Source organism: Grampus griseus (assembly GCF_964374135.1).
Source record: "Grampus griseus genome assembly, chromosome: 8".
Classification (NCBI taxonomy): domain Eukaryota; kingdom Metazoa; phylum Chordata; class Mammalia; order Artiodactyla; family Delphinidae; genus Grampus; species Grampus griseus.
In genome coordinates, this window is record NC_139002.1 from 65,033,788 (window position 1) to 65,045,171 (window position 11,384).

Sequence of the window (11,384 nt, forward strand, 5' to 3'; positions counted from 1 at the left end):
GTTATGTTTTATTCGGGGACTTTACTGAGGACTCTAGCCAGCCCGGGAGAAAGCTTCTCAGCTCTGAGGAACTGTTCCAAAGAGGTAAGCGGGGAGCCAGGATACAAAGGAGTTTTTGTTGAAAAAAGCAAAACAAAACAAAACATGTAGTTACTGCTAATCACAAAAAACAGATATTTCAAGTTAATGATTTTAGTGCTTTTCAATGTATGGGAAGATGCAAATCTGAGCTCATTAAAATTATTTCTTAGATATGCATCTTAACTATCTAGGGCCAGGATCCTGTTTTCCTCCATCCTGAATTCCTCCCAGGGTGCACTGTTGGGACAGCTGCAGTGGCTGATGGCTTGATGGTGGGCAATGTTCTTTGTTTATTGGAACGGCAAGCAACATTTTTTTGTCTGCACCCTCCTGTGAGATACCTTAGCCCTAGATTGGAAACTGAGGAGAGAGGGAGGCTTATGTTCTTGGTTCCACGGCCATGGGGTAGAGCCTCCTTCCACTGCCATGTCGGGGGAGCAGTAGGCAGAGAGGGGGCTGCACCGTGGCTCACATGCCATAGGTTTTCACTATTCTTGCTGAGATTCAGTTGATTTTCTTGTTAAGTGTTCTCCGTTTGCTGTATGCTTTTAGGATAATTCTCAGAGACTTTAAATGGTTGTTTTTGCTTTTCTTCTAAATGTTGTTTTGCCAGGGAAAGGGTCTGTGGAGTTCCTCATGCACCCTTTGGGAAGTTGAGCTCTGATAAAGTTTTAAGGAATAATGTTAAGATGACAAAACTGTATAGGACAAGCTCAAGAAATAGATTCCTACCTCATGAATGCATTTGCAAGTGAATTTAACTTAATGACTGTACTAAAATTTTCTTGGCAAAATGTTGTTCAGAGTTATGAGGAATCATTCATTTACCTAATTTGTTTTGTATGTTGACTGGGAAAATTGTTGGAATGGAATTCCAGTGGATCTACAAGTTTTATTCGGTCTTTATTGAACACTGAGAATGTTTGACTTCCTCCATAATGTTTAAGTGTGACCGTTTCTCTCCAAATACACTTCCATTGTAATATTCCCTGCTTTTCTGTGGATGGGTTTTTGGGTAGAAACTAGAAGAAGCAGCATCTCGGGCAGCAGAAGAAGAAAAGAAGCGCCTTCAGACTCAAGTGGAACTACAGGCCAGGTTCAGCACGGAGCTGGAGCGGGAGAAGCTTGTGAGTATCGCATGCCCAGAGGTGCTGCTGCGGCCTTAACTCACAGAGCCAGCCCCGGTCGGCAGAGGGGCAAAAGCCTGCCTGGGTTGGTGGAGGGTGAAGAGCTGGGAGGCTAGAGTGAGATCATCTTGCCAGCTTGGCTCTGTTGCTGACTTGCAGTGGGCTCCTGGGGAAGTTATTCATTCATTATCGGTTTATTGAGCACCTTCTATATGCCAGGTACCATGCCAAGGATATAAAGGTAAACCTTGCATTCAAGACCCCCAAGTAGAAATTTATGGAATGGGATGGTAAGTACTGTGGGTAGGAGGACTAAAGTTCCTGGTTTGCTTGGGACAGTCCCTGCCATCCTGGTACAATTATTAATAGCATCCCTTTCAGCCTTCAGAGTCTTGCCTTGGAAAATAAATAGCTACGGAAAAAGTAAGCATAAGTTCCATGACGTTGCACCTCTGTCATGAGCAGAGTGAGGGTTCTGAAGTCAGGAGAACACGTGAACGCTGGCCTGCCGCTCTTGGCAGCTCTGACTCATCATCTGATTAGAGGTTCTCATCCCCAAGAGACCCAAGGTCCAGGTTGCTTCAGGCAGCGAGCTGGTTAGTTGGAACACAGGTCTCCTCACATGAGTTGCAGTGTGTGGGAGAGGGCTGGGCCCAGGGCCTATTAAATAGGTGCTGTGACGTTCCCTTTAGCACCTTTTTGTTGCTCAGACTTGAAGTGGACGTGTTTGTGTCGCGAGAAGAAGGCATGTATGACATGGGGGGTGCTGCCCTCGTGGCCAGAAGATCTGGGTTTGTGTCCTCTGCTCCTGCTGATGAATAACTTGTTTCTCTTCTTCAAATTAGGGGGATAGTCGTATGATCCTTCATGACCCTTATGAGGGTGAACTAAGCTAATGCAAGTAAAAGTGTCTTATAAACTGCAGAGACGTATGCTAATGTGTATGTTATTGCATTTAGGATGTCCTTGTCTTTTAACTTATAAGGCAGAGATTCAAAGCTCTTTTAGCTAGAATGGAGAAACCATAAATGTGTTAGAACACTAATTAAGTGCTTGAGGTCCCCCTGGGGCCAGAGGTGCCCTAGAGAGGGAGAAAGGACGGGGTGCTGGGCAGCCAGGTAAGTGCAGAAGGGCTCACTGCAGGCCAGTCTTTCCTTTCCCCCTTATTTTAACCCTTCGGCTGTTCTGACTGGGAAAAGGTTCATTCTCTTTAGAGGAGACTCTTGGTAGAAAGATGGTGGTTTTAAGACAGAAAGGAGTTTAAAGAGAAATTATACAGGGAAATATTTTTTTCTTGAGTCTGAAATGTGGAGTGAAAGGGATGAGAAATATACCAGGGCAGGAGAACAGCGTTTCGGGTGTAGTTTGTGGACCCAGACTCTTTGGTTGTGGTCTTGGGTCTTGGCATTGGGTTTGGTGCTCTTGCTTCCTCGGTCTTCGGGGAGTGAAGGACGGGCCCTGTCCACCCTGATGGGCTGCGGCTGTGGGCTGTGCTGCGGCTTCACTCAGGGTGGTGGTGGAGCGGGAGGCTTTCCCTGAGGGCGAAGTCAACCTGAGTTTAAACATGACTCTTTTATACCGTCAGATCAGGCAGCAGATGGAAGAACAGGTTGCCCAGAAATCCTCTGAACTGGAACAGTATTTGCAGCGGGTCCGGGAGCTGGAAGACATGTACCTAAAGCTGCAGGAGGCTCTCGAGGATGAGAGGCAGGCCCGGCAAGATGAAGAGACTGTGCGGAAGCTTCAGGCCAGGTGCCGATCGCCTCATCCTCTGTGCTTTATGTGCTTTGCCTGGACTCCTCATACACTTTCTAGGAATGACTAACTCTGCTGGAGAGGGAGGGGTCTCTGACAGATTGGAGAGACCCTGGGGGCTTGGCTGGCTGGGCTCTTTATTCCCAGTCTGGGCCGCTGGGAGACCCTTGCTTATAGGGCTAAAGACAGGGCTCAGCTACCCTCTCCCAGTTTCTAACTTGCTTCCGCATTTGCTTTCTTTAAGATGTCATGTCAGGGGATGCAGCGCTAAAAACTGTTTCCCCAGCTGGTCAGTGCAGGCATATCTTGTGCTTTAAGCTACGCCCCCTGTTTTAGGAGCACTTGTGGGATGAGCTGGGGTACATTTTCCATAGCTGCCATGCCACACGTGGAGCAGCAACAGATGTTCTTTTAATCTTCAGGAGGAAAGAAAGAAGGAGGTTTCTTTGTTATGTATGTTGCCAAAAATGACTTAAAAATAAATGAATTAGGTTTTGAAAAGGTTGATTCTATTAAGGAAAAAATTATCTTCTAAATAGAAAATTAAATGCCTAGCACATTGCCTGGCATTTATGGGTCCCACAAGTGTGTGTTCACCATGGTGTTAACCAGAGGATGGGAACCACCACCCTGTTGTTATTGGGCAGTGATGTTAGCACACCATCCACTGCATGGGAAGGTTTGGTCCCATGTGACTTGCAAAGAGAGACATTCTAAGGGACATTAGACGTTTTTGAACCTCCTTATCATTTGTGATGTGTCAAGAGTTTATAGATCACCTTGTGCAGAGAATTCACAGGTGAGATATGTTATATATATTTACTTCTCTGAAGCTGTGAGGGAGGTTAATTATGACACGGCAGAGATTAGATCATAAAGGAAACCAGAGAACTCCAGAAATTTATTAAAGTATTAGTTATTTCATGTTTATAGAATGAGTGATGTTTTGAATAAGACAGTTTTGGATAATTGATGCCAGTAGTTTTTAACCAGTGGTAAATATCATCATCCCCTATAAACCTTTTAAAAAATACTCATGTAGGGCCTGTCACAAATTTAGTAAATCAAAATATCTGTGGATAGGAGCCCAGGCATGAATATTGTTATTTAAAAAGCTCTCGCTAGGGAATTCCCTGGCGATCTAGTGGTTAGGACTCTGTGCTTCCACTGCAGGGGACACGGGTTCTATCCCTGGTCGGTGAACTAAGATCTCTGCATGCTGTGCAATGCGGCCAAAAAAAAAAAAAAAAAAAAAAAAAAAAATGCTCTGGCTAATTATTTTGTACACTCTGATTTAAGTAAATGGTTCCAACCTTTTAAATGCAAATATAACTACTACATACAGCTCTGCTCCAATAAGCTGATATTACTGCACAAAAACTAACTAGTTTTTCTTGGGGTATATAAGGCCATTTTATGAATTTTACTACTCTAAATTGTTCTTTTACCTTGGTTTTTGGAACTTGACTTTAGTTTTTGGAACTTGAAGTGGACAGGTTCGCGCCCTCTAGTGGTCATTTTTAAGTGAGGCGAGTCCATCTCTTTCCCGAAGTCACAGGAGGCTGGGCCTGATTCAGAGGGACATTTTTTTTTTTTTTTTTTTGCGGTACGCGGGCCTCTCACTGTTGTGGCCTCTCCCGTTGCGGAGCACAGGCTCCGGACGCGCAGGCTCAGCAGCCATGGCTCACGGGCCCAGCCGCTCCGTGGCATGTGGGATCTTCCCGGACCCGGGCACGAACCCGTGTGCCCTGCATCGGCAAGCAGACTCTCAACCACTGCGCCACCAGGGAAGCCCCAGAGGGACATTTTGTCAGATTGGCAACGGGGGCTTTCTCCTTGCTCCCACTCAGGGTAGGCCTTTCTGGGTAGGAAATCAAGGGAAGTCATCGTGGAGTTGAGATAGAAACGTTTAAGTCTGGTACTAATGAACTGTAATATAATCTTAGGCTGAGGGTGTATATACAGGGCTTTTATTATTTTTTTAATTTATTTTTATTTTTGGCTGTGTGCGGGCTTTCTCTAGTTGCGGTGAGCGGGGGCTACTCTTTGTTGCGGTATGTGGGCTTCTCATTGCGGTGGCTTCTCTTGTTGCGGAGCACGGGCTCTAGGCGCGTGGGCTTCAGTAGTTGTGGCACGTGGGCTCAGTAGTTGTGGCTCGTGAACTCTAGAGCGCAGGCTCAGTAGTTGTGGAGCATGGACTTAGTTGCTCCGCGGCATGTGGGATCTTCTGGACCAGGGCTGGAACCCGTGTCCCTGCATTGGCAGGCAGATTCTCAACCACTGCACCACCAGGGAAGCCCTAGAGGGCTTTTTAGTTAGCCTCTGTCCTTTCTTTAAGCAATAGCAAGTCATTCTTCGAACGTTTGGCATCTCATTGTTCTTCCAATGGATGGTGCCTTCTCTGTCAGTGTCTTAAATTTTCCCAGAGATATTTTTTATAGTAAATTGTTTAAATACAAGAACTTTGACTTGAGCCATCTGGATCTTGTTGGGGTTTTTTTTCCCCACTAAAATTGAAGTTTTTTTTAAAAAATGTGTAATCCTGAAGGTTATCTATCCTCTCCTGAATGGGAACTCAGAAGGAAACTGTTCATTTAACATTTGGACAACTCAATCATTGGAAAGTTCTTGAGACGGAGCCATAGTCTGTCCGGTTATAACTTCCACCCACTAAATTTTTGTGTCTGTGAGGCCTAGGAGCGTACCTTAGGTCTGTATTCCCAGCAACTAGTACAGTGCATGGCACACAGTAAGTGCCCAAGGAGTCTTTTTTGAACGAATGGAGCCAGGTTCTACGCATGGGGCCATGTGGAAGAACAGTCTCTTCCATGCGATAATACTCTTCATGTATTTGAAGGCAGGTTGGCGCTGAGCCCTGGCGTGAGGTCTGGGTTTGATTCCCAGCCCTGGTACTTCCTAGCTGTGTAATTTTAGAAAAGTTAGTTCATTTCTTGCAGCCTTCATTTCCTTATCTATACGATAAGCTCGTAGGGTTGTTGTGAAGGGTAAGGGAGGGGATGCTTGCAAAGAGTTTCGTGTAACGTCTGGATTTGGTGGTCACTCGGAGTATGTTGGTTTCTGTTCCTTTAGCTCATCTGCAGAGGGGGAAGATATGCAACGTATAGAATGTCAAATAAGCATTCAGAAAAGGTGCTGACAGGCTGGAATGGTGGTTTTAGAGCAAGAAGATTATTTAAAATATCAGCAGAACAAGTACAGGATCCAGGGTACTTGGCTTAATATCAGCTCATTTGAAAAGATTCAGGGTTTTACTTCCCTGATATGATTGATTGCCAAGAGCCTCATATACTCTCAGGCAGCCTTCATGAAGTGTTTGGAGCAAGTGAGGTAATAGTCCCACCATAATAATATGAACTGATATTTATTCAGCACTTACGACATGGTAGGCACTGCTCTAAGTACCTTACTTGCATTATCACGTTTAATGGATCAGCAAACCTTTGGTGGTAGGTATAGTTCCTATTCCTTTTTTATAAATGAAGAAACTGAGGCACAGAGAGGTTCAAGTCTTTAGTCAGGAGTCTTGTTTGTAAACCACAGAAACCAACTTGGGTTAGCTAAAGCAATAAAAGCATTTGTTGGAAGGTTCTTGAGAAACTCACCAATTCCACAGAAAGGCAGGTGGCCAGGCCTTGAACACAGGCAGGAACCAAGGGAGGCTGAGCAGCCCTGACCAGGCCACGGCAAGAGCCCAGCGAGGGTGCTGCTGATGTCGACATTGGCACCGTGGGTCGGTCAGTCAGTTGTCCCCATTGCTCCTGCCATCACTTGACACTAGATGTTGCTGCCACCAAAAGATAAATTCTTCACTGTCTCTGCTCCTTTGTGTCAGTGGCTTCCATCAAGACATCCCTAGACACGTGAATGGGATTCAGGCTGGGCAGCCTAACCTCCTGCAAATGTCCCTTCCCCTCCAGACTTTCACCACTAGGATGAAGAATCCTTCCGGTCTCATTCACTGTTGTATCCCCTGTGCCTAGAAAAGCACATGGACAGTGTGGAATATATACACACTGAGTAAGTGAGTCCACTCTGCACTGGTCAGCCCACATTGGCAGTGATGTGTTCACTGTGGATGTCACACTCCGAGGGACGTCTCAGAGGGTGCAGACTGGCCCTTGGTGGAACCCGGGGTAGGGGATGGGAGAGCTCATCTTACTTGAGGAAGAACTTTCTAAGAATCAAGGCTGCCAGAAATAAACTGACCCGGTTTGTGAAGCGTGGCCCATCACACAGAACTGGAGAACAACCCTGTAGGATGTTGTAGAGGGAATTCTTACAACGGTGTGGGACTGGGGATGGGGATTGGAGTAGTCAGATAGGGGCTGTGGAGTCTGTTACGTTACTTCTGCTGTTGTCGGTTTTAGAAGCGCAAACGCTCTTGGGTAGTAGTTACTGGCCTGCCGTGTGGCTTGTTACCATAATTCTGATGGTCAAGCCAGTAGAGATGCGTCCCGTCCTGGGCTGGCATCTAACCACATTGTCTACACTTTGGGTACAGGTGGGGCTGCACGTTAATTTATTTATTAAATACTGGCATAGCTGGATATTCTCAGATAGGTAGCCTGTTATTAAAAGATAACATTTTGAAGTCACACAGGCCTGGGTTGAAATCCATTACTTACCTGTGCGTCATACTTTTAAACCCTTTGACTTCATCTGCAGGGATAATAACACCTTGCAGAATTGTGGAGGGTTAGCAGCAAGGAAGGTGAAGAGCCTGACAGGCAGCGCGTCGTTAGGAAATGGTGTCTGCTCACTCTACCTTTTGTCAGCTCCTTCTTCTCTTGCTTTCATTAGTCAGCTTTTTCCTTGGTGATAGGTCTTCACTAGATAAAAAATGTTTTAATGTTGTAGCAACCCGGCAAATTTCAAAACACGGCCCTGCAGGTCACTTAGCCTTTGTGCCTCACTTTTTTCATCTCTGAACGGAATAATAATAGTACTTAAGTTTATTGTGAGGATTAATTGAGAAAACACACTTCCTTCTTGGCCCGTTAAGCCTTCAACGCATGTTATATTTACTGTCATTTTTTTTCATAAAAGGGTGAAACAGAGCTTGGAGCAGGACTCATGAGTCACCTTAGCCACTTTGTGAATCTAGTTTCCCTCTTGTGAAATGAGCGGTGGGTTAGATGACCCCCAGGCTTCTCTGCGGCTCTGGCGTGCTCCGACATCTGCTGGGTCAGGGGCGGTGACCGGGCGGGTCTGACGCCGAGCTCGCATCGCAGGTTGCTGGAGGAAGAGTCGTCCAAGAGGGCCGAGCTGGAGAAGTGGCACTTGGAGCAGCAGCAGGCCATTCGCACCACGGAGGCGGAGAAGCAGGAGCTGGAGAACCAGCGCGCCGTCAAAGAGCAGGCCCTGCAGGAAGCCGTGGAGCAGCTGCAACAGCTGGAGCTTGAGCGGAAGCAAGCACTTGAGCAGTACGAGGTCATTAAACCCAGCCCTGCAAACACGTGCATTTAAATATTCTTAAACATTTAAAGCAACAGGATATTTGCTTTACTGTAAGAAGCGGTGTAAGAATTGTGTTTAGCTGTAGGTAGGAATTTTTTTACAGGCGATGGGGCGTAACAGTTGGAGTCCAATCAAGAGACTGAAACTACACCGGCAATATGAACAGGGAAGGTTTAATATAAACGACTATTAACTCTAACAGGGGATTACCTCCTGAGCAGCAAAGAAAACTCTGAGCTGCAGGAAGGGCAGACACAGGAAGCAGCCACTGCCTCTAGGGCTGAGGCAGAGCGCCCAGGGGAGGAACACATCCACTTTGCTCCCTTAGCCCAGTGCTGTGAGCCAGTCCTTCTTGGAGAGGGCATGGCCTTCGCCCACTGGGTGGCAGAAAAGCTCAGTGAGGTGCTGAGACTGGGAAGCCACCCTCTGGGGCACTGGTGGAAGCTGCCCACAGCGGAGGTGCCGCTAAAACCCACTGGTGTGAGCACCATGGGTGTCCCACTAGCCGCAGGAGCTGCTGCGCAGAGCACAGTGGAGCCTCCTGCAGTGTCCCGCCAGCCCTTCCACTAACGAAGCTTAAGTGGTGCCAGCTGTCGAGGGAACGTTAGCCTAACGGCACAGGCAGGACAGCAAAGGGTGGGTTTGGAGCCGAGCGGCAGTAAGCCGGAACTGGCACACAAGGGTCTTATATATTCATCTGTAATTAGTGCGAATTACGTCCTCTGTGTGACCTCGGGCAGGTTACTTAACTGCTCTGAATCCTAGTTTCCACATCTGTAAAACGGGATAATAATATTTCGTGCTTCTTATGGCTGTGATGATTTAATGAGATAATCCACTAGTGTATAGTAAGTGCCTAATCATTGTCATTTGACTCTTAAACTACCTGTGTGTTTGCATAGTCTAAAATCTGCTTTTGTTCTAGGGAGTTAAAAAGAAGCTGGAGATGGCAACTAACAAGACCAAGAGCTGGAAGGACAGAGTGGCCCAGCATGAAGGGTTAATTCGATTGATAGAACCAGGTAACACATTCTTTGAAGTAATCAGATATTTAGTCAATTTATTTTTCTGTTTTATTTGTGTACTTGAATTGTGCTAAAAATAAAACCCCAAAAAACAAACTTCCTCAGCCCAAATATACAGAAACCCAGCTGTTTACAGTAAATTTCTCTTGAATAATCACTTGCCCTCTGATAGATAAGAAGGCCTGGTTAATCCCCTTTGTATACATCTTCTAGTTGTTTTGGCTGGTATAACCTTTATGGATGTTCCTCAGAGAAGAAATAACGTAGAAAAGTTACTCCTTTGTCTGTGGAAAAATGATAATGTTAATTGAAGAATATAAGACTTCCTATGTTTAATGCATGTTTGTCTCTTAGGTTCAAAAAACCCTCACCTGATCACTAACTGGGGCCCTGCAGCTTTCACCCAGGCAGAACTTGAAGAGAGAGAGAAGAGCTGGAAAGGAAAGAAGGCCACGGAGTGAGCAGAAGTCATGTCAGTTATGTAGGTTCTGAGTATAACTGGAAAGCTTTATGCTAAAGACAAAAGGACCTGGCTTTGCTGCTTCTAACTCTTCTTCTTTCAGTGCCTCCTGGTCAGTATACTAAGGAAGCCTTCTTACTTATCTGCCTGTAAAGAAAGGCTTACCTGAAAAGAAAAAAAACGTCAGCATCGTCAAGCTCTTTATTTACCCTTTCTCTGAAAACTTCAGCTTCTGAAAGTTCCCGTTAGCTCCCTCAGATTGCCGGTGGGGCCAGCGCTCGGACAGCGCAGTGGCGTCCTCATCGACCTGCGGCGTGTGGCTGGCAGCGAGCGGCGCTCAGCTCACCGGCTACCAGAACCTCTGCGGGCCGGGCCGTTGTTCTTCCTCCTCCGAGTGCTTGTTCCTAAACTAGATGGGCCAGCCTGCTCGCCGTGGCCCGCAGTTGACGTGGACTGCCTGTGACCACGGATGCTCTACTGGAGAAGGCGTTTCTCTCACACGTGGCCGTCGTTCTGACTAAGCGGTTGCCGTCTGTGTCTCTGGTTGTGCAGGTTCATGCAGTGTGACCGGTTGGCATCCTGGCCCCAGCGGCGCTATCTCAAGGAGGCAGAAGTCTTTCAAACAGTGCTTTGGCTGAGATAGATACTTACGAGTCAAGGACAGCACAGAGATGAACTAAGTAAATCCCATTTGGAATGATGTCTTGATACTAACTGAATTCCTCCTAATATTTAAAATGGTTTCAACTGTCCAAGTGCCGGCAGACCCCTTGGTTTTACTTTTGTAGTTACTGTACAGAACATTTCAGGTGTCTGTGAATGCTTGTCCTAATCAGACCTTTTCCTTGATAAATAGGGATATGATCATTTCTAGGAATCATTCATGAAAAAAGTTTTAAAATGTATTTTTGTGACGTGCTATGTTGAGAAGGAACAAAATATTTATAATTTTCAAACATTCTTACCTAAATGTTGTACAATGTAATATGCTGAACTTAATTTTTTTGCTAATTTTCTAAGGTATATTAAAAGTGTTTTGTATGGTTTTTGTTTGTTTTAGTAAAATGGAATCAGTAAGAAAATAAAAAAATACCAGAAGAGCATACATTTTCAACTGTCTGATTTGACAGGACAGGAGAGTAAGGTTGTGTGTATGTGTGCATGTTTTCATATAATGAGATGAACTTGGATTTAGGGACACTTCCTGAAAACACTGGGTTTGCAGTTTGGAGCCCCCAAACCAGTGCTATCATGAAGTTAGCTATGGCCTCCAATTTGGCGTTTGAGTCACTCATGTGGGAAACCGTGGTGGATGTGTCAGCTCACAAACGGGAATTTACAAAGATGATTTCTCCCTCATTGTTGCTGTGCCCTCCAAATCCTCTTACCTCTGCTTTCCCGAATTTTCTTTTTATGCCTCTTAGTTTTTCTTTCAGTTTTACCAGAGTAAACAGTGTG

General features: G+C 45.7%; 1 protein-coding gene across 2 annotated transcripts in view; it reads left to right on the plus strand.

Moving 5' to 3' along the window:
• The window catches only part of SWAP70 (switching B cell complex subunit SWAP70), a 79,354-nt gene extending 68,391 nt beyond the window's left edge, over positions 1-10,963 (plus strand). Inside the window, exons 8-12 of one of the 2 annotated variants that reach the window (XM_082659947.1) lie at positions 1,101-1,208; positions 2,794-2,960; positions 8,216-8,414; positions 9,367-9,463; positions 9,821-10,963. In XM_082659947.1, the coding sequence (XP_082516073.1) occupies positions 1,101-1,208; positions 2,794-2,960; positions 8,216-8,414; positions 9,367-9,463; positions 9,821-9,927 (678 nt within the window). In that variant the 3' untranslated portion in view covers positions 9,928-10,963. The other variant, XM_082659948.1, reaches the window with a different exon arrangement.
• Positions 10,964-11,384: the final 421 nt, after the last annotated feature.